Source organism: Anas platyrhynchos, chromosome 1 (assembly GCF_047663525.1).
Source record: "Anas platyrhynchos isolate ZD024472 breed Pekin duck chromosome 1, IASCAAS_PekinDuck_T2T, whole genome shotgun sequence".
In the NCBI taxonomy this organism is placed as follows: domain Eukaryota; kingdom Metazoa; phylum Chordata; class Aves; order Anseriformes; family Anatidae; genus Anas; species Anas platyrhynchos.
The window spans coordinates 131629966-131655902 of NC_092587.1; the positions used below are offsets into that span (position 1 = coordinate 131629966).

Here is a 25937-nt window from a genome sequence, read left to right on the forward strand (position 1 = left end):
ATCTGGGGATCTGTGGTGTAAAGTTTAGATTTGCAGCAACTCTGCCTGTGGCTATTGAGAAGCTTCATTCCAACCACGGGCACTCCTCCACCTGAGTGTACGTCCACTGGAAATCTCCCAATGCGCTCTTTTCATCTTCATGGTTGCCCAACAATCTTCTTTGGAAATAGCTGGGTTCTGCACACCGCCAGTATCTCCCCACACTGCACTGACTACCTAAATTGTTGTGGGAAACCCTGCACACTACTCAGTTTATCTTGCTGATAAACAAGATTCCTCTCTCAAAGAAGAGTAAACGGCTACATGCTGAGAACACTGAATATGGACTGCCTACAGCATGCAAACAGGCATGTCCAAAAGCTCATATGCAAGGAGCTAACAGAAGTACTAAGCCAAATCTACTTAATCACATATAGATATAAGTCTACTTGACATGTTCTACTCATACGAAATAAGCACAATACAGAAGGTTCAGATGCAGGGCCTGCATGTCTTCCCATTTTGCCATGTCTGTTTCATTAAGTAATGTAATTATTGACTGAGGACAATCAGTCGTGTACAAACGACTGTGCATAAGATTGTAAAATGTTAATGAAAGATATGCTGGGTAAGAGCTCTACCTTACATTCAAAATGTCATTCAGATACAGGCATATAATTAGGCACAGCTCGGTGTGCTTTTTAGCATTAAAGCTCAGGAAAAAGGAAGGGTAAATGCAATCAGCTCTTTCCTCGTGAGCTTTGTATCTATTCACAAAGCAACACTTCAAGGATGTCACCACCATCATCTACCTTTGCAGAAAGGTGCCAGGGATCCTGTGACATATTCCACTCTTCATAACATACCATATTGCTTCTTTATCTTAAAAACACCGCAGGATGAAATTTCATTATTTCATCCTATTGTAAGAGGAAAAAACTCAAGCCATGCTTAACAGGCAGATGGTAGGTTAAGTCAAATTCACATCCACCCCCCCACACCCCAACCTTCAAACTCACTTCTTCTCAGAGCCCCCAGCTCATTATCCAGGCAAAAAATAAAACAAGAACTGATGCTGGCTTCAAGAGATTTGTTAAAAAGCAAATTAAGCCACTTTCTGCTATCAAAATACCCAGGAAAAAAAAGGGGGGTGAGGGGTGAGTTATGCTTTCCATGTCATAAGGTACCCTGGAAAACAGCATGACCGAGCCTATTCAATCATTTACACTACAGTGGAGAAAAGCAACTCCAAATACTTTTGCACAGAGAAACCTCAGCATTCATTCAGCTTGAAGCTTTTATTTTCATTCTTTAAGCATGAATTATAGTGCTGAAGGATTTATGAAAAGTAATATTTCCAAGCTTCCTGGAAGAGTTTGTTATCTTGAGGGAGAATAACCTTTAGCGATATTAGCAGCGTATGACAGTCACAGAAATCAATTAATTTCAGTTGGCTTGTCTAATCCTGAGTTCATCTAGACTGACATCCTCCCGCTGAACCTTGCTGAAATACAAATAACGCTGCAGTCTCCTCAACAGACTACTCAGAACGCCAAATTTCATCATAAAAGGAACATGAAAACAGTTATAATTTGGCAGTACACCTCACTGTGTAAGCTTTCAAAACAGATGTTCTCACAAAGGATACAGCTTCCCTTCCTGTACCTGCTATCTCCCTGCACCAATCTGTATTCACATACAGACTTGGCTAGAAGAAATGATAACAGAAAGGGAATCTTCTGATTTCACCCAGACGTGCAATGGAAAATCAATTTGAATCCACCCTTTTGTTTTCCACCATCTACCAGCTTTAACACCTGAGCAGCCTCTCTCATTATTAAGCATCAGCCAACTAAAAGAAACCAAAGACCAGCTGAAGAATTTTAGTAGAATTTCACAGAAGTCGTTTTAGGATATGCTGGAAAGTTTTATGCTTAAAGAATCCTAAGGATGTGCTTTTAGTGAAGAAACAGAAGAGTCAACCATTAATAGTGTCTAAGCAGGCAAAAGGGTGTTAAGATAGTAAAGGAGCAATGTCTAGTACCTGGCTGGGTTCTCGTCCTGTACAGACACAGGAGGTTTATCAGTGAGCTTCTGTGGTGCAAACTGAGGAGAAGGGGACCTTGACGTCTCCATGCCTGGTTTCTGAAGGTACCGATACTTGGAAGGTAACACAGGTTCGGACTTAAGGTGCGTTTTTTCTTCTAAGTGCTGGCAAACATTCTCCGTGGATGATGCTTGCCGGAGTTCCTGGGGGTTAGCACTCTTTAGTTTTCCATTGAAAGCTGCAGGACTCTGGCTGAGAGACGAGTGGCTCGTAAATACTTCTGCAGAGCTGGGGGAAGAGGACGGAAAGGGATGGCTGGGTGCTACCAGCAAGGATTCAGAGGAGGCGCCAAGCGACAGTGCAGAATTATCTGGTCGCCTGTATTTATCTCTCTTAGGTGGCGGAGGCCTCTGAGGAGCAGGTCCACGTTTCTTATTGAGAAGCGCCGGCTCTGCTCTACGATTTTCCTCTCCGGTGCCCTGGGACAGACGGGAGTGGTTCTCGTTCAAGCTCTGTGGCTCGGAGCACGTGAGATGAGGCAAGCTGCAATCCTTGCTTTTCTCATTCACGTTTTCCTGAGAGTATCTGTAATCACTCGGCAGCGTCCCAGATCTCCCGCGGCTTTCGTGAGACAAAACTGTAGGCTCTCTTGCATGCAAAGGTCTGACAGATGCCTTCCACTTGTGGCCTATATTCTGGTCCAGCTGATCCCTTTTTTCCCGTGGGTTTTCTCTTAGGGCCCCAATATCAGCTTGCCTAGGGAGAAGAAAACATCATTAGCATGCTGCTGCTGTGTTTCCTCATGTATGAGGCCACAGATGACCTACGAGGCTCGAATGCTGAGAACACATCAAACATTTAACACCGGCTCCTGCAGTTCACAGGAGCTATACGGCACAAAAACATTCTCTCATGTATATGCAGGCACCGCGTACCTAATCTAATGTGATGAGTCAAAGCATAATGTCACGCTAAATTAGGGTGCGTGGAGTCACAGGATGCGACAACCTTGAGTTAACCTGAGGCGCCGCAGCGTACAGGGCACGTCTCAGCGCACAGCGCAGCCGAAACGCTGATCTGTGTGGCACGGCCACAACTGCAAGGGTTTCTCTTCTATTTCTGTGCTAAGATCTAATTCCACTTCTGTTTCAGAGTCACCAGTGGAATGTAGAAAGCAGGTTTCTTTCGTATATGCAAAATTAATATGCTCCAGCGTCATTTTAAATGAGAACTTACTGGTGTGAATTTTAATTATGAATTTCGGTGGTTGAATTTTTAGATGTATAACTGATGAAAAATGAAGCAAATGCAAATAAAATGTTTGCTGAAGCTAAAAAAAGTGGAAAAGAGAAAATGAAGGTCTCTGAAGACACTAAAACAAAAACAAAACAAACAGAAAAGGAAATTCAGAAAGTGTATTATTTTCTATTCAGGTTTACTTTACTTACTTGAACTTCTTTTGTCCTGTCAGCATAAATGACAAACAATGGCCAACAAGGTCTTATCCTACGCAAAAATATTTTTGGTTTTATTCCAACTGTGAGCTCTCTGTTTGTGCAGTCAGGAAACAGGCTTTCGCAGCTCCAGGCCTGCGCTTTGCCACAAGAGATGTAGTTTGTTTGTGCTCACCAGATAAAGACAGATTGGGAAGAAAGACAAGACAGAAAAAAGAAGTACCTCTGGAGCCCTGAAAGGAGACAGGTTTGCTCTCTGCTTAAAGGAGGCTGAAGAGACACTGTGAGCTTAGAAAAGAAGCTGCAACAGAAAAGTAAAAGGCTTCAGAGAATTACTAATATCACTTGTGCTACTGACAGCTCTGGCCTCTGCTTTGTGAAATAACAACCCTTTACACGTGCACTGCCCAGGCTTTCCCTCAAGGGTACTGTGAAAGAGTCACCTTTCCCAGCTTATTTTTATAGTAAGGTAAATAAGAATTTGCAACATGAACAGGTTACTGAGCCTATTGCACTGCTTTTGAAAATAGGTCTGTAGGTGCTTGACCCCAGAATGAATGAAAACTCATTTGAAACAAAAGCACGTAATAGAACTAATAGGTTAAGTCCACTATAAATTCAAGAAAACTCTTTGGAGAATTAAACACCGCATTACTATTTAAATTAATTTAAAAATATATTTAAAATGAAGTTTGGAAGACGACAGATTAAAAGTTCTCTTTTCACTCATGTATGATCCAATTACTTTCACATTTATTATTATTATAGTGCTTGGATCTGTGACATTTTAGCACTTATGGAAAACAGTTCTTAAAAAAAATCTGGATATTTCCATTAAGCTGCCTGATGTATGGGATTTTTAAAAATCGTAATTCACGCTGACTTTTACATTTCAGTAATAAAATAGCACTGTACTTCCAAGAGAGATGGCTTTTTCACAATTTAATTCCCAAACAGTCCCTCACGCAATTTATCTCTCATCTGGCGTTAAATTTTTAAATTCAATTTTAGCATGCACATTTTCTATTTAATATGAATGAGGGGCTGAATATCGTTTAAAGTCAGATCTCTTCATCTTGCTCCTAGCTAAGTGCAGCTGGTTCAGAAAACTTCGAGCAGTCTGACAAATTCTGAGTCAATTCTCTTTTATGAAAACAGCACTTCTTGACTCTCATTTTTAATATTAGACCGAGGACAGTTTTGTTAAATGAAATGATTTAAGGCCAGAGAGACCAAGGCCCAAGCTTGGCACTGCGACTCAGATTTGGTTACGTGGCGTCTCTCGAGTCAGCTGGTTTGCCCTGGGGAGTTCAATGCGAGCAGAACTGGGCCTGTAAATAGTTCCACTGATTTTAATGGAAATATTTACCAAGTGAAGGCTTCAGGCCTTAAGTATCAAGTGCCATGTTTAAATCAGCATTTTTCCTCGTCTCGATAACCCATGCATGGCACAGTTTTCTTCTAGTTGAGGCAAGAAAATGTCGTGCCTCCCTACTCATCCTCACAGCCATAAGCCAGAAGATCAGGCGGTGTGGTAGCTGCACTTAGGCGTGTGGAGAAACCCAGGGCCCGGCCCCAAATGTCGCAGAGACAAATGACATGCACCACCTCAGCCAGGGTGCACAGCACGTACTGAGCTCAGCATGCACATCACAAGTGGGCGTGCTGCTGGAAGCAAACCAGACAGAGTGCGCCACCGACCTGAGGTGTTTACATACCCAAAGCATGTCACGAAATTTGCTTACTATTACCCTGGCTCAGGAGCAGTGAATGCTTTGGTAGTCCCGTCACCTCACAGAGCAGAGGACCAGGAAATAAGCAGTCACAGCATGGGTGAATTTAGAGACGCTGCCTTGGCAAACACAGAGATAAAACCAGTGGTTGCATACGTGGTGTCAGACAGTTCCCACAAAATTAACCAAACGTTACGCAGTGCCACAGAAAATGGGTCTCGGACAAGGTGGCCACATTCAACGCTGAGGCTAGTTGGCATTCAGTGTGGGTGGATCCTCATGCAAAACATGCTTATCACCATATTTTGGAGAGATTTGAGCTTACTGTTCAGAAAGGAGGAAAAGAAAGCAAGCTTCAAGCCGCGGGAGGACACAGTGGCAAGAACCTGCAAAGGTGTTACATTATTATCAGTACTACAAAGTCCACTGAGCTGCTCAGCATCTGTCTGCACTTCAGGTAACCCTGTGCCCAACAGACAGACAGTTCAGAAGGGAGGCCTGTGGAATCGTTTAATTATTCATAGAATTATTTAAGGATAATGTACCACTGAAACGAGCTCATCCATAAGCAAGCATCGCAAAGCAAGAGGCACAGGGAGAACACGACTATCGGCTTAATTACTGCTGTCATTCCAGGTAAGAGAGTGGTCATCTCCCACAATTTAGGGTATCTCCGAACCCACAGCTCCCCCATCACCACCCCCATGGCAGAGTGGCATAATGCCAAGGGCAAGAGCCCCCCTCCTCGGGCGGGGAAGGCCCCCAGCAAAATCCCCATCCTTGGCATGCAGGGGGTCAGACTGCTTGCACCGTGCACTTCGCCTGAGCTGCAGGGGAAGCACAGTCAGCATTTCATAAATACAGGAGCCTTCATATATAAATCAGGGCTGGCTACCCAGATGGACAAGCACATCCCCCAGGACCCTTCCAGCCCTTCCAACTCAGGGCATACATGCTGGGTGCTGAAACATAAAGGCCAAGGAAATGCTAAAGACAGGGAAATCAAGCAAACCTCTGCAGTCCCGACAGCCCCTGGTAATAAGACAACAACATCATAGAAAATACACGCACACACTGAGGCGCTAACAGGAGCCTGACAGTGGAGCCAAGGAGCAATTACCCAAGTGAATCACGTATAGATACCGATCAGAAGGGCAACATTTCTGATTGCCATAAAAAACAACCCCAAACCACTTCCTCCTTTTGTCCCATCCTCGGGATTTGACTAAATCTGGCCATAGAGGCGGAACGGTCTGGCTGATCGTCCCGTCCCAGCAGAGGCAGAGCACCCTGGTGGACCCAGTATGTCTGATTTCCAGCTGTCTTTGCAGTTTATCTGAGAGCGCTTCAGGCCGAGCCAGCAGTGCCACGAGACGCTCCAACTCTAAAACCCCAGACTAGATAACCTTGGCAAAACTGCATGAGCTAACATTACAAAAGCGCATTGCTTGTTGGAGACCTCACCTACACGCTGACGTTTAACCATAAAACCCAAGCACAGTTATGTAAGCAACCGTGTGCTCCAGCCGCTTACTGGCACAAGAAAGCGATTGGAGTGGCTGTTTCTGATTTAGCTGAAATTCCTCGTAGGACTCTACAGGCTACGCTGGAAAAAGGCCCTCATACCTGAGTAGGAATCCTCCCTGAGAGTCCTCCTCCTGCAGCAACAACCCCTCATTCCCTAGGCCGCGGCTTGGCGGTGCCTTTAAGCTGACCTCAATGCAGATATTTTGCCTAAAGAGGCAGTCTCCTCCTTAGTCAGCTCCGATTTTGTCTCCCTGCTCTCCTCCTCACTGCACTCGCAGTAGCAATTGTACAGCCCCACAGAAAATTGGATCAAGGAACTGACCTGGCTCAAACCAGATCATTATGTGGCTTGCAGCAATTGTGAAACGCAGCCTTGGCTCATGCCAGGAGGCTGTTTATAGGCAGGGCCCTTGCCGACATGCTACTTCTTCAGCTGTGAACTTTATGCGCTCAAACTGTGCTCTCATTGTGTACTTGCGGAGCACTTTGCACAGTGGGATCCAAGAGCACTTGTGCAATAGCCTGCAAATAAAGAGCAGCTTCTTCTACCCAGTGCAGCGCTGCTCGGGACCACGACAGGACACGAGGAAGCTGGGACAGGACGTGCAGGGTGAGACTCCCTGAAATTCGGGAAGAAGTCAGAGGTCTGCTCGCGAGTCAGTCTGTACTGATACCGGCAGCGCAATCTGAGAGATTCACATCGTACTGGAGTGGTCTCTACAAGCAAATCACACGTGGGCCTCACCGTTTAGGGGATACATTTGGATACCCCAGCACAGGTCAGTGGGATACACGAGGCTGTCTCAGGTCTCACTAGACACCTGTGCTGTGCCAGATGAATTGAGTCCAATATTTCCACGGATTATACCTGGCACAGGCACTTCACTCACATGCAGACATCTGTTCAGTATCTAAATCCTCCTCTGAGTCCCAAATACATTTTCTTTCAGAGGCTCCAGCACCCCAAATCGGTTTTACTGTAACAGTGGTAAGGAGACACTGATACCACAGCACCAGTCTGGGCACGCAGTATGAGGGCAATTTGTACTGGCAGCCCATCTTTCTGACAAGCACTGCATCTGCTGTCACTACTGGCTCGGCACAACATGCAGTAACCACTATGCAGTAGATAAGAAACATATTCTAGAGATGCCTCATCACACCCTGGAGTACAAAATTGCACGGAAGTGTTTATTATTCCTCACAGAACAGAGGATCCTCTGGAAAACACACGATTTATTCACCACAATGATTGTGCCACAGTGGTCACTCCTGGAAGAGGCACGACATGAAGGTCACTACCAAGAAGGAGAGCTGGTCACTGCCTTGGTCTGACGAAGGCAACTACCATCCCAGAAGCACTGCTGAGCCAAAGGTCTTAAAACCGAAGTATGTCTTAAGATGAAAAGAATCATGAAAACAATGAATACTGCACTCTCTCTCAGAAAGATGCCATGGTATACTCTGGAAGACACCAGGAGGTCCAAAACCAGCAAGGCATTTCACAAAGCATACCCCACAGCACATCGCTGTTACGCTACAACCCGCTTATCACGATGTGAGTCTTGGTTCTCCAATTCCTCTTCACAATGCCTGCTAACATCACCTGCATCTGCTGGTAGCTATCTGTTTAGTCACACTAGATATTGCTTAGCTGTTGCACCCAATGCGATAGAACAAAATGTCAGTCTAGCTTAACAGCCCCTCCACAATCACCTGGCTTTATCACGGCAAGAAATATGATAACAGGCACTGCCTGTCAGTCTGCCTATCCTACCAGATCTTCCCTCGTGTCCTGCCTGCATGGCAACACACACAGCAATGGATTTTCACTTTATGTTCTCTTTCTAAAAGCATTACCCCAGGAGAATCGGAACTAAATGTAACAGACCCACGCTAATCCTGCATCCAGTACGCAAAGATGTGATGCTGATGGATCAAATGTAGGCCAGTCAGTCACAGGTAACAGCACAATGCATTGGTCCACAGTAATAAATAAATAAATAAATAAATAAATAAAATTTGATTAAAATTAACTATCTTGCAGCATAGGAGCCTTTCTTTAGGGAAAGGGTGGAGGGAGAGATGTTGTTCTTTCCTTAGTTCAGAAAATACAAGCCCCTCCTCCATTTTGCTGCACATCAAAAATCAATGATAAAGAAAAATGTTTTTATGGCTGTTTTCTTACTTGCTTTATCTATTGCATGCCTGTCCTAGCACACAGCAGATTGCCTGTATGTGGATTTAAAATGAGTTCTGCTCACTTGAGCAAGCCAGTTAATATGCTCTGTACTTACACACCGAATGCAATCATCAGAATATCCCAACAGTCTAACAAGACCCATCATATTGCATAAATGGCAACCACTGCAGAGACAAAAGGCAATATTTTCAAACAATGCTAACAAGGAAATCACTTTCATGTTAAAAAAAAAAGCTACAAGAAAAATGATTTTTTGTGAATTTATTCAAAAAAGCCACATTCCAATTGCCATTCCTATGATTTTTTTTTTTAACCTCTAGACTTTTTTTTTCTGACATGCTGTTGCTATTTTCTTGTTGCTGCTACCACAGAAAACAGCTGCTTGCAGCTGAACAAAAATTCAGGAACAGATCAGAAGCTATGAAATGAAACGCTCTGTGAGGAACAGCGAGGTCACCTGGGTTTCTCAGGCAGGCAGCAAAGCGAACACACAGCTCACCTCCGAAGACAAAAAATCCCCCAGCAGTTATTTCAATGAATTAGCATGCACACGCACACGTTTCAATAGCCATCTTTTCTCCCCGCGCTGCACTCACCCCTTGCTTCCAGTAGTCACATCCGATTCTCTTACGCTCCCAGCCCCTATCTCCTGCTGCTGAGGAAAGGTCTTCGTGCGAGCCGGCACTCACAGCCACACGCTTGCCAGGAAAACGGCACGATGAAAAGCTCTCGCACCACCCCTCGCCGAGAGGAGCCCCGAGCCTGGCACCCCAGGCAGCACACAGCACGCAGCTCCGCAGCCCTCGGAGCAGAAAGCGAAGGCTTCTGAGCGGCGCTGCCCTCTCATCCCCTGTGCATTATGCCAACTGTGAAAACAAAAGCTGCTAAAAGCAGCGCGTGTGCGCGAGCACATGCACGCAGAGCATCCTAGCTGGAATCAGTGCACGCTTTCCCCCCCCGTTCTCCTGAAACACCAGCGAATACAGCAGGCGTTCCTACCAAGCAAAACACAAGCCTGTGCCCAGCGCTGCACCGCTCCTAATTTGTTACTGTAGCTTCTGCTGATAGGGACAGCAGACAGCGTGTACTCAAAGCCCTGGAGAACAAAAGAAATACTGTATGAATACATACTGCAATCTTCCGTCCAGAACCGAGGGGGAGAGATAATTAAGGCTCGTGCATCTCGCCGCCTCTCTAACGCGCCAGCACGAAGCGTAAGGCAGCCTTACCAGGATTTACAGATGTTTATCCACAGTCACTGGATACGTGAGCTTTGCATCCCTGCAAATGTGCCAGCCCGTTTGAAAGCCCCACAGCACTGAATCCCTCGCAACCTCTGCGTCTCATTTACTGTAACGCAGAGGATTTTCAAAGCCATGCCTCACAACAGCTGGCTTGTTTTTGCCTGCTTCCTATGATTGACAAGTTCATACAGGCTCCGTCAACTTTAACCTTGATAAGTGAAGGCTTGGTCTGTATTGTGTGTTACATCACCAGAAACTTCTGACCTCAGGGAAAAGATCTCAGAGACTTCAAAGCTTTTCCCTTCCCCCGCACCCACCCCCTGGTTTTGGTTAGAAAAGAAAAAAAAAAAAAAAGATTTCTAAAAGTCCTTTAATTTTGTAATGGTTTTTCATCTCATTTGTGAAAATCATTATCAGCAACAACAGTTCCATGAATCTTAAATATTTAAAGCGTTTTAGAAGATCAGTGTGTTACTGGGCTCCTTTCTGAGCAAGATTCAAATAACCAAGTCTTTAATTTTAGAAGAGAGCCCTCATCAACAGCCCTCCAGCTTGAATTTTTTTGCATGCGCTGTGTGTAGAGGCGCTCTTCATGCAGGAGGTTTTGCAGGGAAGGCACTGAATGCTTTCATGCTACACGAGCGCATTACCACCCCCACGCTCCCTCTGCGGAAAGCAAATGCACCACGGCCTGCACCAGAGTAGAGCGGGAGGTCCTTTCAGTTTTTCTGCAAGAACACTTTAAAGACTTAGCAGAGGGACTGCAGATAAGGCTTTAATATGAATTATAAGGTCATGTTAAAAGATGACCTTCAGAAGAGGAAAACGTGACTTAAACTGCGCATAAACAGTGGTTTGGTATTATGGTACTACCCTGATACCCAGTTAATCCACTCCCCTACTTTTTTTTGTCTCCCAAAGCTGTCGATTTGACTTCTGTACCTATAGAGAAAGACTTCAAGAAAAGTCATTCTACCTCTGCTGTTTACATAAAGCAAGGCAAGTGGTTAACAGCTCGTAACAAGTCTGCCTGTCCCCTTCAGAGCCATGGACGTTCCCGTTAGCGCTTCGTTTTTCAGCACAAAACTTTACTCACATTTACTGGCGTAAACAGTCTTATGCATGACAGCAAATCATAATCCACGTTGCCTAGGGGCTTCTAGTAGAAGGCGAACATTTCACAGGGCAGCTTTTACTACAAGGACGGTAAGTCATGCCATATGTTCAGAGCATAGGGACTGCTGCACCAAAGAGACAAATCAGTCACCTATTTCCAAAAATGTTTCCCAACAAGTTTTTTAGGGGAAAACAGAATCTATAATATATCAGTGTATGATGTTTTATGGATATAACCACTAGAGACACACCTTACATTATCTCTAATCTCCCTACTCAACTTTTATCATTGAAATAGCCACAAGAAGATAGCTGAATATCAAGCAATGCAACTAAAGCGTAGTCTTTAGACAGTCTTCATTCTAATCCTCTTTCCAGGGAAAGCAGTAAAAGCACACCGGAACAGCAACAGAAAAGAATGAAAGCTTACAAATGTATCTCTGTCTCTCTCCACTTTCTCAGGTGCCGTTCCTGTCGATCGCACCCAGTTTAATACCTTCAGAATCACACCTCGGGCTTCTCCCGGCTGCTAACACTTGCTAGCACTCACCGCTGGGGGTGGGGGAAGGAAGTTTTCCCAAGCAGAAGCTACGCTCCAACACTTCCTTTTTCAGGCCACCGTGTCCTTGCATACCCCTAGCTGTCCCTGCACGCACAGTGGAGAACAGATGTGCCAATGGCAATTAAATGAAAGGCACTTTGCTCAGTAACAAGAAGCTGGAAGTACAAAAAAGGAGTTATGTGAAGTGGGGTGGCTACCGTCACGCTAACAGAGAGGAATGCAGAATTCACCTAACAAAAAGGTAGAGGGAAAAAACACACTGCGGGGAAGAGGCATTTGGATGGGGGAGAAACAGGGCTGCATTTCTGTAGTGTAGAGGCAAGCACAGGCTTTGGAGACAGCCCAGCATGCATTTAATGAGATCCAGCAGCTGCTGGTGAGTCAGGGCAGAGCATCACACGGCCTTGCAGCATATGCACCTGACAGTCGCTGGGCTGGTCCTGTGCTAGAATTACGAATGGGGGGGCAATGGTGTAAGGTTTGTCTGAATTGCAGGACTGACCCACTGTGTAACGCAGGAAGAAAGGATGGATAGATCTGGGAGAGCGTGAGCGAGTCAAGAGAGGAACCAAGAGGTAACAGTGGTAGAAGGCACCTTCATTAGCACTCATTTAGCCACAACCAATTCTAGACCACAAAATAACGCACCTGGGATGCTCCTGAGGAGCCACAGATCTCGTAGCTGAAGCAGCTCTGAAAGTTCTAAAATGGACAACAGAAGGAAAAAAAGAGTAGAGTGGGACAATTTAACATGCAACTCCTGACTTGATCCTGAGGAATGAAAAGAATCTGGTTCAAAACATTGCCACCGAGGAGCTACCCTGTGCCAGTGGCCATATGTATTTAGATTAATCATTCTTGCAAGAGCAAGAATCCACACTGTGGTATTTAATTTTGAAAAGGGCATCTACATACTGGAGAGGAATATTTTTTTAAAAGAACATTACACCAGATGGTGTAATGCTAAGAGATAACGCGTGACTGAAGATACAATACATGAAACTTGGAGAAAATGCACAATACCTTCCAACAAAGTAGAAGACCACCCTTTTTTCTCCCCTCTCTTTCCTTCTTCCCCTTGAAAGGCTGGATTAGATAGTTAATTTAAATGGTATCCACCAGAGAAGTAAAGCCCCACCTAAATGAGGAAAATTCAGAACTATTCTAGCAGAATACTGATAAACAAAAGACTGAAGTAAAACTTCTTAAAGGCTTTAGGGAGGGGAGAAAAAAACAAACACAAAAAAAAAGAAAATAAAAAACACCTCTTCAAACATACCAGCAAACAGATTAGACGGATTATAGGGAAAAAGAACAATAGTAAGAGTACTAAGAAAATAAGGCATAAAGTCTACTTGACTCCCTTCGCATTTGTGAGAGCAAAGAGCAGCCCATGTAGGAATTATTTTCAACTGGTGAGGAAGGCTCCAAAGGATGAGGTCCACGATTCACTGGGTAGCCAGGAGTTACCAGGCCTAGATGTCAATCACCTTAAACTCATGTAGGAAATTGCTGAAATAGTGGCTGCGATGCACAGCTCTCCATTTATGTGATACCTGGACAACTGTTTGAGCAAAGTGACACACGCAGTGTTTGGGGAAGGAAGGTGTGAGGCTACTAAGGAGAGAGCAAGGAAGAGAGCAAGAGTAAATATATATTCATTATGAATCCGGAGAATCTCAGATCTGTAAATTTAGTATTTAAATTAAGCAAACAAGTAGAAATTATATAAAGAGATTCAGTAGATGCACTAACTGGCATGTTAAAATGACTGCTACCCATGTGGGCTCGTGCAGAAAAGCTGTGCCTGAAATGCATTACTCTTCTTAGAAGGATCACTACACACGTGAACAACAGAGACCTGGACAACAGAGACTACTCAGAGTTTTAAAAAATTCTCAAAAAAACCCACAACTATCTCCAGAGGCTCCTAACAACTTTAACTGCCATGGGACAAGGTCCCCTCTTCCACCACCACCTGACCGATAGCAGTGCTTCCCGTATCCAGCTGCTTTACAGAAGGGGTGACAAGGAAGGTGGCAACAGCTCTTGGTGAGAGGACTTCCTATCACTGAGCAAACGGGTCACAAAACAACAGATGAAATTCAGACTTCATAAAAGTAGTTACCCACAGGATAGCTTTTCATATACCTCAACAACATGCACAACATATACAGTAACTTGAATTACTGCTATGCAGGAATGAATATCTGTTTCACAGACCATTCTGTGCAAATATCTCAAGCAACAGACAAAAAACAAAAAAGGAAATAAAAAAGGCTAATCATAGAATCACAGAATGGTTTGGGTTGTGAGGAACCTTAGAAGACCACCTGTGGTGGTTTTTACCCAGATGGACAGCTGAACTCCACCACAACCATTCTCCACTCCCCCTCCTCTAAGGGAAAGGGGTAGAAAATATGATGCAAAGGGCTCAAGGGTTGAGATTAGGACAGGGAGATCACTCAGCAATTATTGTCATGGGCAACACAGACTAAGCATAGGAACATTAAAAAAAAATAATCTATCACTAGTGGACTAGAACAGCAGGAAACTAAAAGCAACCCCAGATCATGTTCCTCCCCATCTACCTTCTTCCACCTCCTCCCCCCGAGCAGTGCAGGGGAATGGGGGCTGCAGTCAGTCCCTGACGCTGCATCTCCACCACCCCTTCACGGTCACTCCCTGCCCCTGCTCCCCGTGGGGTCCCTCCCACGGGATGCCGTCCTTCCCTGAGACTGAACAACCCCAGCTCTCCTGTCTTTGTAGGAGAGGTGCTCCAACCCCTTGATCACCCTCGTGGCCCTCCTGTGGAGTTCTTTTAACAGGTCCATGTCCTTCTTGTGCTGGGGGCCCCAGAGCTGAATGCAGGGCTCCAGGTGGGGTCTCACGAGAGCAGAGCAGAGGGGGACAATCAACTCCCTCGACTTTCTGCCCCTGCTTCTGATGAAGCCAGCATACAGTTGGCTTTCTGGGCTGCAAGTCAACATTGCTGGCTTCTGTTGAGTTTTTCATCCACCAGTACCCTCAAGACCTTCTCCACAGGGCTTATATCTACCCACTCACTGCCCAGCCTGTAGTTACGTTTGTGACTGTCCCCACCCAGGTGTGGGACCTTGCACTTGGCCTTACTGAACGTCATGAGGTTTGCACAGGCCCACCCTCTCAAGGCTCAGGTCCCTTGGGATGCCATCCCAAGGGACCCTCTCAGGTCCCTTGGGATGGCATCCCTCCAGCATGTCAACCACACCGTGCAGCCTGGTGTCATCCACAACAAGGAAACATGATGTTACCTTATGAATTCATAGTGCACGCTAAAGTTGTTGCAGTTCTACTGCTCCAAAAGCAGCACAGGGGACAGTGGAAAGACACAGATGAGGACAATAAAGATGGGAAAAATCATGCATTAACTCTCACAGAGGAACAGTCTCCTCCTGCAAGAGATGCTTTTCCTCACATCATCACAAAAATCTATCGATGTGTATCAAAAGTCAGTGTGGGTCCAAAACCACTTAGATTTTTTCTTAAAAAAAATAATAATAATAATAAATATATATATATATATACACACACACACACGTACACACATATATATCAAGGGTTGTTAACAGCAAATATTTAGTATTGCACCTCTTAGATGCAGATAACCAGAGGCTGGGCAAGGACACCTGGAAGCATGGCTCTGTGTTAGCCTTTTCTTTTCTCTGAGCATCTGCTACTCCTCAGTTCGACAAAGGAAACCTGACTGGGAAGACATTTGGCCTGGCATGACTGTTTTTTAAGAATCAACTTCTTTCATATAGGAAGGATTCCAGGTTACAGTATCTCACAGTGTTATAGTTGTGCAGATATCATTAGTCAGTCAAATACACTAATACACGGGAAGGACACAGTGGTTCGTGGCAATAAAACTTGTAATAATGACAATTATTTACAGATAGCTAAGAAAACGAAAGGCTTGGGACTTCTAACACATGAATACATGCTGATGGCTTTACTCTCCTTTGTTCTCTATATGATGGGAAGAGCTACAGAAGTGTTTTTTCAGCTTCAGAGTCGGAAAATACGTACTTTAAAAGAGCCTGAGATGGCACTGCATCACCCATTAGGCTGTATCATAGGTAGGGTGACATCGGTGGCAAAAAGGTGGTCTGACAGATGCATTGGCAATCTGCATCTTACTGATAAAGAGCTGCTAGTGTAAATAGAAAGGGCGTCAGCAGCTCGTGTTCTTCAAGTCCTTGTTAATAGCTAAGGACCCAGGAGGAGGATGAGCATGCTGGCTCTCCTGCACTGCCTCCAGATGACGACAGAGAGCTGCACGCAAACTGCTGGTAGGGGAACGCTGCTCTGGCTGGGTGAACAGCACGTCTTCTCAGTTTAACTCCAATTAATCTCCCTCAAAAAAGAGCACTTAAAGGTTTAAGTCCTTATTATGGAAGCCCTTATTACAGTTAAACTGATCTTAAAAAGAGGACACTTCACAAGCTCTTGAATGAAATGAGGATGTGGAAATTGCTATTGCACTGAACATTAGATCAAAAAGTAATCTGGTGCATATCACTTTTTTTCCTACAAAATACTACATGTTAGGTAATCCCATACTCAGCAAACTGGTAAGGAATATTTCATTTCTTTATCAGAGTGAAAAATATTATGTATTTACGTGGAAAACATCAACAACTGTAGGTGACATGTAAAGCAGAGAATTTTGACCTTTTTCTCACTGTAACATATTGAAGCTTGTTAATACATGCACGAAACGTTTGCCAGTCATTTTGCACTGATTTATAAGGAAGCAGTTGCCCAATATCGTAACATCTCTTCCTCAAAAGGAAAAGGGAGGAGGGTGAAAACATTTTGCTTATAACCTCTGGTGATGTCCTGATAAGCCCTACAATGACTGAGATGCACCCATCCCGCAATAGTCATCCAGTAAAAACTTCTCAATTTGATTCTAGCAGTGTATACACAGCAAATATAGATTTAAAACATATTCTTTATTTGACACAATGCCCGCAAGTAGAGTTCTGCTCATATTTAATGAAATGGCCCTTTTGCTATAAAGAACACCCGCTTCAGCTCTTTTCTTGCATTTCAATACCTGAAGTACCTCGTTAAGCAGATACTACCATTGCATATTGCTACGTTTTTGACAGCAGAGTAAAACAAACAAATAAAATATAAAACTTAAAATTACTGGAGTTATAAAAAAAAAAAAGGGGGGTAGTTCCTAAGAATGTTTCCAGTGTCTAAATGACACCATTTTTCACTGTAAACATGAAATTACACCAGAACTAGATTTGTCCAAATGTGTCATGTTTTTTTCCTGCTAGCTAGCCCTTATAGCTACATAGCCCCAATGCACACGAAACAGAACAAGCTCAGAGACATATGACCAAACACGCATGCATGTTTTGTGTGTGTGTGTATATGCTTCATATATACATATAACCACACACATATATGAAGTATCACCCCTTTCTAAATTCTATTCCACCTGATTCAATTCAGGAAACATAAGACTATTTAAATTCCTACACTGTTGGAGATCCTTCTTTCTCCTTTCCTCCTTGCATAGTAATTTGCTGTTGCGCTGCCTGGTCAGCATGGAGGCTAGATATTCACTAACTCCTGGAAAAGCAGATCCCTTATATGAAGCACCTGGTGCTGAACTCAGAAACCTCTCTGTCAGCTCCTGCTTCTTAACAGTGTCTTTGTCAAAGATTTTAGTCTTGCTTTCTTAGAATATTAAACGTGGGCACTTGGTCTACTTAGGCATCAAGAAATGGCTTTTAATCTGTTTCTGTATGGTGAAGGCTGTTCCTCTGCCTTCAAGAGCTTAGGTAGGAACAACCGCTAAGGCATTCAAGGTCAAAAAGAAACTTCTTACAGCATTTAATTAGAGTTGAGTCATGCTGTGGTCCTGTACTTGACATGTACATGGTCCTTTATTTGACACTTAGTAAATGTTGAAAGATTTTCTGTGAGCTGTGATCTCATAAATCCTTTTCAGTTTCTGAAATTATCTAATTTTTATAGACACTGCAGAAACATTTTAGAGGGATACAAGTCAAACACTCTGAAAGTAAATAAGCAATGACTGTGAACACCTCTAGTAGGTGGGAATCTTAAGAATTAGCTCATAAAGCACGAGTCTTTCGATGCAGACTTTTTGTGTGTGCTGTGTGATCCTGCAAGAAGCTGCAGACTACAGGCCAGATTACACACTTCCATCTTTAAATTTGAAGGACTATGTTAGTTCAGAAATTGTGGATATTTCTACAGGGAAATAAATTGTATAATCAGCTTATCTCATTAGACAAATAGAGAGAGCGAGGCCCACTTAAATAAGGACAAACTTTACATGTCAGAAGCTAAACTTTGGTAACTCATTTGCAATAGAATACAATAGCATTGTTAAAAATAAAAAGCATCAATTTTCTTTTGCAGATCAGCAGGGTCATGTAATGCTTTTAAAGCAGTCCTAAAGTTAAGAATATGCTTAGAATCGCATCAAGCCACAGTATAAAAATATTCAGCTGATGGCAGATGACTACACACCTGGGAGGTTATAACAGGAGTGGTTTGCTTCTAGCTTGAGAGATAATAATGGCTACTATGGACGACTGCTTTGTGTTCCTATAAAAATAATACTATATGCTCTTAAATACTGAAATGCAGAAGAACATGATGTAGCTCTTCCAAAAAAAAAAAAGGGGAGATGAAACAACCTGAATTCATTGGAAGCGTTCAGTAATCTCAAAAGGGAAAAATACAGTCCAAAGATGAAAGGAGTTCTCAAATTATCTTCATCAATTTTTTAAAAAAACAATACACACAAAACAAAAACAAAAAACCCAAACCTTTCAGAAGTAACACTGATTTACATTTTGCAACTGTGTGCTAAAAAATACTTCAGAAAAATGCTTTAGCAAAATGAACCAGCAGCTAAAAGCTTAGGAGAAAAAAATGCTTATCAAGCATTTTTTTGGTTTGATTTTAACCATTCGCTGTTACAATTATCCAACCCTTTTTTGTTCTAGATTCAATGCATTAAAAAGACTTGTATTTTTCTTGAAAATAATCAGGAATGCTGCAATGGCATATTCTCAGAGTTTACTTAAAAAAACAATTATTCATTTTTTGCAAACCTGCTCTGAAGGGGAGAGAGGCCAGAGGCATTGTGGCATGTTGTTGGATAGTCTCTAACTCACAGAAGCATCCATGAGTTCCCAAACTGGCTCTCAGCTTGGGTCCCTGTGTATCTAACACAAACACTGAAGGCTGGTCCTGTGTTCAGCACAGTGATGCTGTCTCTGGTAGTAAAAAGGCAACTGTAGCACACAGACCTCAGCAGCACAAAGTGAGGGCCAGCAGCAGTGTAATCCTAACCAAAATTGTCAGAAGCATTATTATATACGCCCATGAGGAAGACCTTAGGGTTGGGTGCTATTCATGTCCTAGAACATATCACGGATTGGGTAGATTTGCTGGCTGCTTGCAGAGTGCTAGTTTTTAAAAGGAGGAAACTAAATGCCATTAGAGCAGCATCCCCCCATCCCCACCCTCCCACCCCAAACAATCACAAAATACATTCATTCACAATGAGCCTGGTTCCTTTTCAGCACAGGAGTGCCAATTGCAAAAAGAAAAATACATCGAAACACATATTCTTCCCATCATACAGCATCATGCACTGCCAATTCGCACTACAGGAGTTAAATGCCCAAGTAAGAGTTTATATTTTTGTTTGTTTGCTTTAAATACAGAAGACATGTAACCCCCCTGCATAACACAAGTACTGAGGGAAGGACTGCAAAAGAGACCATTTTACAAAACCTCCTGTAATGCGGCAAAATGGCCAAATAGTACATCTGAAATGCTATGTCAAAATAGGCTTCAGCTTATAAAAAAAAAAAAAGTTATTGCAGCTGGTGCCCAGTCATGTGATTTTCATGGATTCCACAATTATAAAGCAAGAATTGTGCTGCACAAACACTGCTAAAATGCTGGCGTAGGTGTATTATGCGCATGCTTTTGTGACTCGGCTTCAGCAATGCTAGATGGAAATCGTTTCACTTGTGCAGAGATGCTGTCTGCTCCGGGCTTATTGTGCTGCTTCCTCCCCCTCTCCCCCTCCTTCCCTCCAGCCCAATTTCTCCTCCGCACGCGTGCGCGCTCACACACACACGCTCAGTCTCATGTGCTACTCATTTGGAAATCACTACGGTAAGTACAAAGGGCTACAAAGAATTAGAAAAATAGCAGATGGTCTCTTCAGCTGGGCCATACGCAATGCAAAATACCACTTTATAAAAAAACAGGAATACTGTTTTTTACCAGCTTTTACGGTCATGCCCAGAGTACTTGTGTTTGCTACAGTTCAGGATTTTCTCTCCCCATCAGAAATTAACACCGCTTACAGAACTAAGGAAAGGCAGTAGAAACTATTTTCCCCATTCATGTGTTTCTTGTTACAAAAAATGAGATATAAAACTGGTACATCTGCACGGTCCCAATTCAGCTGCCACACACCCCTTGGGCAGCTGCAGTAGCAGCGATGGCCGCAATCCCTGGTTGCACTACAAGGGCTCCGGCAGGCTGCTAGGCAGGAGGGCACCCCGCTGCACGCCGGGCATTCAAGGATTTTAGCCACATTGTGCATACAGCAGCCATACATTTGTAGAGGGGCTGAGAAACACGGTGTAGTGTAATTAAAGCCTGAACCAACAGAGAAGCGGAGCTGCTCAAACAGGAAGACAGCTCTTGATGGCTGCTGTTCATGTACTGCATTCTGTAAAGGCACAAGCACAGAGAAGTCCAATTTACAGTGCTACTGCATTCCAGCAGCATACAGCCTTTGCCAAATATAATACTGGAAGGCTTTGGTAAACCTCAAGCATTTCCCCCCCCCCACCAAAAAACCTGTAACTGACAGATATGAAAAAAAATCTGTATTGTTTCATGCACAAGAGTAAGAATCATCTGGCTCTGAATAAACTACAAAATACTTGACACTCGGCAATTTCTTCAAGCTCACCCTTGAGTCCCCAGAAATTTCAGTCCCAACGTTAATTACATCATGCATGTCGGGAGGATGGGGGAAAACAAAGGAAAATGTGTTGTAAAAGCTCTGAAAGCATCACAGAAGCATCTAACCTTGCAGCTGGGGTCAGGAAAAGATCAAACCAGAGGAGTTGTCATAAGAACTGCTTTTAAGCCAGAAATCAAGAAATGCTTACCTTACAGCGTGGTTCTTGTCATCCAGGTTGTTAACTTTAGAGAAAGTACGCTCCCCATCTTCCTTCAAATCCTCTGCTTGCCTCCTTACTTCAACTGAGACTTCCTAAAAGTGGTTTAGAGCACAAGTAAGACACCAAGTCATCATGTTTCAGACTCCTGAAAAAATCTATGATTATGGAACCTCTTATTTGTGGGTTTGCTCTGTTTGAATACACATGAAGTCAACAGCACAGCATGTCTTAAGCTTGTTTGGTTTTAAGTGGTATAGTGTGCTATGTGACCTCTTGCACAGCGCTACAGACCTGGCTGTACTCGAGTTACTCGCCCAGTTCGCTTTGCAACTTCCACTTGGCGAAGACAAAAATACAGCAAAGAATTTACAGAAGACTTGCTTACATTTGAGAGCAGGCAAGTACGCACCGGCTTTTGAATCCCTGAATGCGTACTTTAGTTTCTTAGTAAAACATTCAGCGCTGCTGTTCCAGAAATTTATTATCTCACTATCTTCAAACAACCACACCCCAAGCACGGCTTTGCATTACAAACACTGAACCTACAGGAAATTTAATTGCACATTAGCACTGAAACCATCCCCACCGTACATGCGAAGCAACATCTTTATTTACTTCAGTCTGTTGTAAGCATCTTCAATACGCTTATCACCATATTTTCCAGGTGCCTAAACAGGTGTCTGCGTTTTGCCCCAGGAGGCCTATACTGAACTTAAAGGCTCTGACTAATAAACCAGAAATGCATACATGGAATAGATTAGATGGTGATTTTCTGCTGGGTAGGCAATTATTTAATAATTTAGTTAATTGAATTTTCAAAATAACTTCCAGGTGAGTATTTCCAGTGCTTACAACCTCTACCCTTGTAAATTACCTGCATAGTTAAGTCTGCCTGAAAAGTTCAAAAATAACTTTTGCAAAACCTAAAGAAAAAAAATGTAAAGCAAAAGAGTCCACAACTTGAGATCTACATATTTTGTTTCTAAGCCATGCTCATCTTATTCCCACTACACACACACGTGCTGTGTGCATGTGCATGTATGTACTCAATGTTTTTAACAAGAGAAAAAAAGGAAAAAAAATATCCCTCCACTTTTTTCTTGCAGAAGGTGAAGTTCAACCCAGGTTGAACACACTCCAACTCCTCATACATATCAGACAATCTTGTAGCAGCTTGAACAACATATTTTAAACAGAGAGCTTAAGAGACATGATTTCTCCATCTACTTCCCCTGCCACCTGCCAGCCGTTCCCTGGCCCTGTTCAGTTAAAAATTAACTTAATATTTACTTGCAAGTTACAAGAACAGATATTTGGCATCTCTCTGAGGACTACATTTATAGTTCTTAAATCAAGAAAACTAACAAAAAAATAAAACACTGAGCTGTTTCTTTTTTTTTTTTTTTTCTCTGTAGCCTGCAGTGCAGCTTTAACATTAAGAGTTGTTTTTTATAATCTCTTAACTTTAGCAGGCTGAAGTTCTGTCCTGTGTAGCTCTTGGAGCAAGCAAGTTTTGAAAAAAAAGAGGTAATGCAGAGAAAATGCTAAGACCGTCAACAAAAGTGGACAAAGTAGGTATTATTTCCCCTTGGAATATTTTCCCCTGTAGTTGCAGAGAACGACTATAAGACTTAAAATGAGGGAGGCAGCAGGCAGCCACAATAATGAAGCACTCCAAGTGCAAATTGCTTTGACCTCATATATATCTCTGCTGTAAAATAGAGGACATTATCAAATCAACCATTTTTTTTTCCCTTCCAGCTAGCTGCAATACAAAAGAAATTACTTTATCCAATCACTCTTTGCTACTCCTAATTCCTGTGCAAAACAAACTTTGATCTCCCTTCCTTTACTTCTGAGAGCTACCTGTAACATTTGTTCCATTAGTGACAAAAGGCTAACACTGCATTACATGTGTCACTAAACTAGAATTTTTTACCAAAATTATCTTGCCCCTCCTGTCCCCTGTCCCTCTCAAGGGCAGTGAAAGGGATCGTGTGAAAGCACCTCGTACCTGTTTGTAGAAGTCGGTCGAAGGGGATGATCTGGACCTCTCGTGGGTGTACTGGGGTTTCTCGTGTTGTTCGTGGCTGGCATCAAGGATATTATCTGCTGAATGGTATCTCCCTGAACTCCTTGCCTCTATGGGCTTCCGCTGCTCTTTCCACGACGCCTGATACTCTGCAAAGGTTCCCAGGCGCTGCGGCTGCTCAGATTTCACAATCCTGTCAGCAGCCTTACTGCTGCTACCGTGGTGGACGTTACCTTGGGAAGCATGTGCAGGTTCCAGTCCAACAGAGGCTGCCCGACCTCTTCTCTCATGCCATGACTCGTCTCCCTCCTGCCCACCGTACGCTTTCCTGTCAGCCCTCTCGGGCTGTCCCTCGGGCAGACTGTGGGGAGTTGGTTTCTGTGCAGACTTTCTATATGAAGGCTTACTTGTTTCTTCAAAAAATTTCCACCTGTCCGCAAACGAGCCCAAGACTTCTTCGGATGCATTGGGATGGCAATGAGCGTGGCACTCATCCTCTGACATCCCCACTTCATTCATCTTCTCCGGTTCGGAGTAAGACTTCAGTTTTTGCTCTGTTGTGAACCTCTTCCTGGCCCCGATGCGCGAAACGTGATGAGCGCCACTCCCTGTGGGGTTCGGTTTAGCTTGTGTAGCCTCAAGGAATCCAGACACATCTTCAGAAACCAAAGCCAATAATGAAGAGTTGTAACTACCAGCTTTCCGTTCCGGTGACCTGGGGGGATATTCAGCAGGGCTGGGCTCCAAGTCGCGCCGTTTGAAGGAAGTTGCCCGCAGAACCCTGGCCTGCGCTTCCTTCAGGTGATCTTTGTAGGTGCTGGTAAAGCTGGTATCCGGGGAGGCGTTCAGATTTTCGGATGAATCTGGCTTCCAGTTCTCGTTGCCCTCCTCTGTCTCACACGACCCTATTAGAGTAGCCGTGCTTCTGCTTTTCTGCAGCTTTGCTCTCCTCATTTGGATCTCATTTCTCAGGGTTGTTGCAAAACGATCGCTCCTTCGTGCCTGTTTAGACAAGTGAGTGTCAAACGGGGGCTGCCGCTCTGTTACAGCTTCTGGGCTGTTGTCAGATTGCTTTTTCCCTTCCTGAGCCAAAGAGTGCAACATTGGGGTCCTCTGAGGAGAAATCTTGCTACTCTCGTCTTTTCCCCACCTAAAATCTTTCTGAGCAGGTCTGTTCTCAGCAGTAAGGACGCAGCCCTTTACATACTCCTGTTGACAGTACTTAGCTTCACTTTCATCGAAGCTGCTCTCAAAGCTTTTCTTTTGTCCAGGCTTTTCAGCATGACTGGGTTTTTTAGCCTCTTCTACTACGGCAGATCTAACATCCCCCTCTCTGTCCACTGTGTAATGGCTACTGTTCTCACATCCCTCCAGAGGAGATTCGACAGATTGTTGAGGTAGATAGTATTTTGGTTTTTGGACCATTGTGACAACTGCAGGGTTTTCATATGGTCCGAGAGATGCATCAGCCCCCACTGCGGGTTTCCAGCTGTCATCCTTGAGCTGCAGTGGCTTTGAACTTCCCTGAGCAGGCTGTTTTGCTGTCACGCAATAATAGCGACTCTGTCCAGTGTTGTCCACCTTCTGTTCAGCAGCACTGTTTGCGTTGAGCAGCCTGGTGTGGCTTAGATTGTACCCATGAAAATGATCAGCAGGTAACTCCTGAATGCCGCTATAGGAGAAAAAAGGTTGCTGCTCTTTCTGCGCAGCTAACATCCTTGCATTGTGAAAAAAAGTGCTTTCATCACTGTACTGGTGCTGGTGGTGGTAACTGTAGGTGGGCTGTGCAAACCGGACATCAGTGCTGGACAGGGATGACTGCAGCTTGCTCGCAGTTCCCGTGCTACTGTTGTACCTTTCGGCAGCTGCAGAAAAAGCATGTTCTGAGCTGAGATCGGATTTATAATTTGAGCCGCTGACCCTCCTGTCACAGGCTCTGGAAGGCCGCCGCTGCTGCTCCACAGCTTCTGAGTTCCAGTCATTCCTGGGCTGAGATCGGTTCAGGGCTGTAAAGTGCTGCGTGCTGGCACCCTCTGAGTACACAGGGCCCTGGGCTTTCTCATGGCCTTTGGTAGCAGCAAAGCTGTCACTACGAAGAGGTGGAGGTGGCGGGGGAGGAGAGGAAGACTTCCTCTTATCAGGAACAAACCAGACGGGTCCAAAACTAGATCTTCCAGAGCCAGCGAGCTTGACATCAGGGTGTTCCTCTATTCTAGGACTTCTGTTATTCTCATACTGGACGGGGGCTGGCAAATATCCAGGTTTGTCCTCTATTCCACCGTTATCGTTCAAGAACTGTCCAGACTTGTTTCCTGGTTTAGCAGTCTCCCAGTGACCTACTTTGTACAGCATGTTCTCTGTTGAAGAAGTGTCTGCCGTGGACAGAGTGTGATCAGGGGTGCTCGAACTCGTGGAGAAAGACCCGTAGGCTGAATCCCGTTTACTTTGGCTCCCTAGATGCTCAATGCTACTATTAGACCTTGCAGAAGAAAGCCTCCCGTACTGGGCTACTTGTGGAGTTTGGTCCCAGCTGTCCATACTTCCCAAAGAACTGAACTGGTCAGAAGCACGATGCAGATTTGACTGATCCCAGGAGTTTGACAGGTCATGAGAAGAACAACTGTGGCAGGAAACAAACAAACAGAAAAACAATAAATACAACAGCCAAAAAGTCCCATGATATAATTACAAAAATCTGGACACCCATTTTATTAACATTGTGACACAACAGTCACTCAGGACAATCTACAAACATTAGAAGTTCGGACACAAAGCAATGGCTT

The 25937-nt window shown here is 44.0% G+C and overlaps 1 protein-coding gene across 5 annotated transcripts in view; it reads right to left on the minus strand.

The window, feature by feature from the left end:
• Positions 1-25937, minus strand: part of SHROOM2 (shroom family member 2) — a 126608-nt gene that overhangs the window by 17553 nt on the left and 83118 nt on the right. For 3 of the 5 annotated variants that reach the window (XM_072029600.1, XM_027447581.3, XM_072029607.1), the window contains 3 exons: positions 23137-25774; positions 21111-21214; positions 2024-2782 (listed from right to left, as the gene is read on the minus strand). In XM_072029600.1, coding sequence (XP_071885701.1) covers positions 2024-2782; positions 21111-21214; positions 23137-25774 — 3501 coding nt within the window. Of the gene's footprint in view, positions 1-2023; positions 2783-3703; positions 3782-5538; positions 5577-6839; positions 6949-21110; positions 21215-23136; positions 25775-25937 lie in introns of those variants that run through there. The other 2 variants (XM_072029614.1, XM_072029617.1) reach the window with 2 other exon arrangements.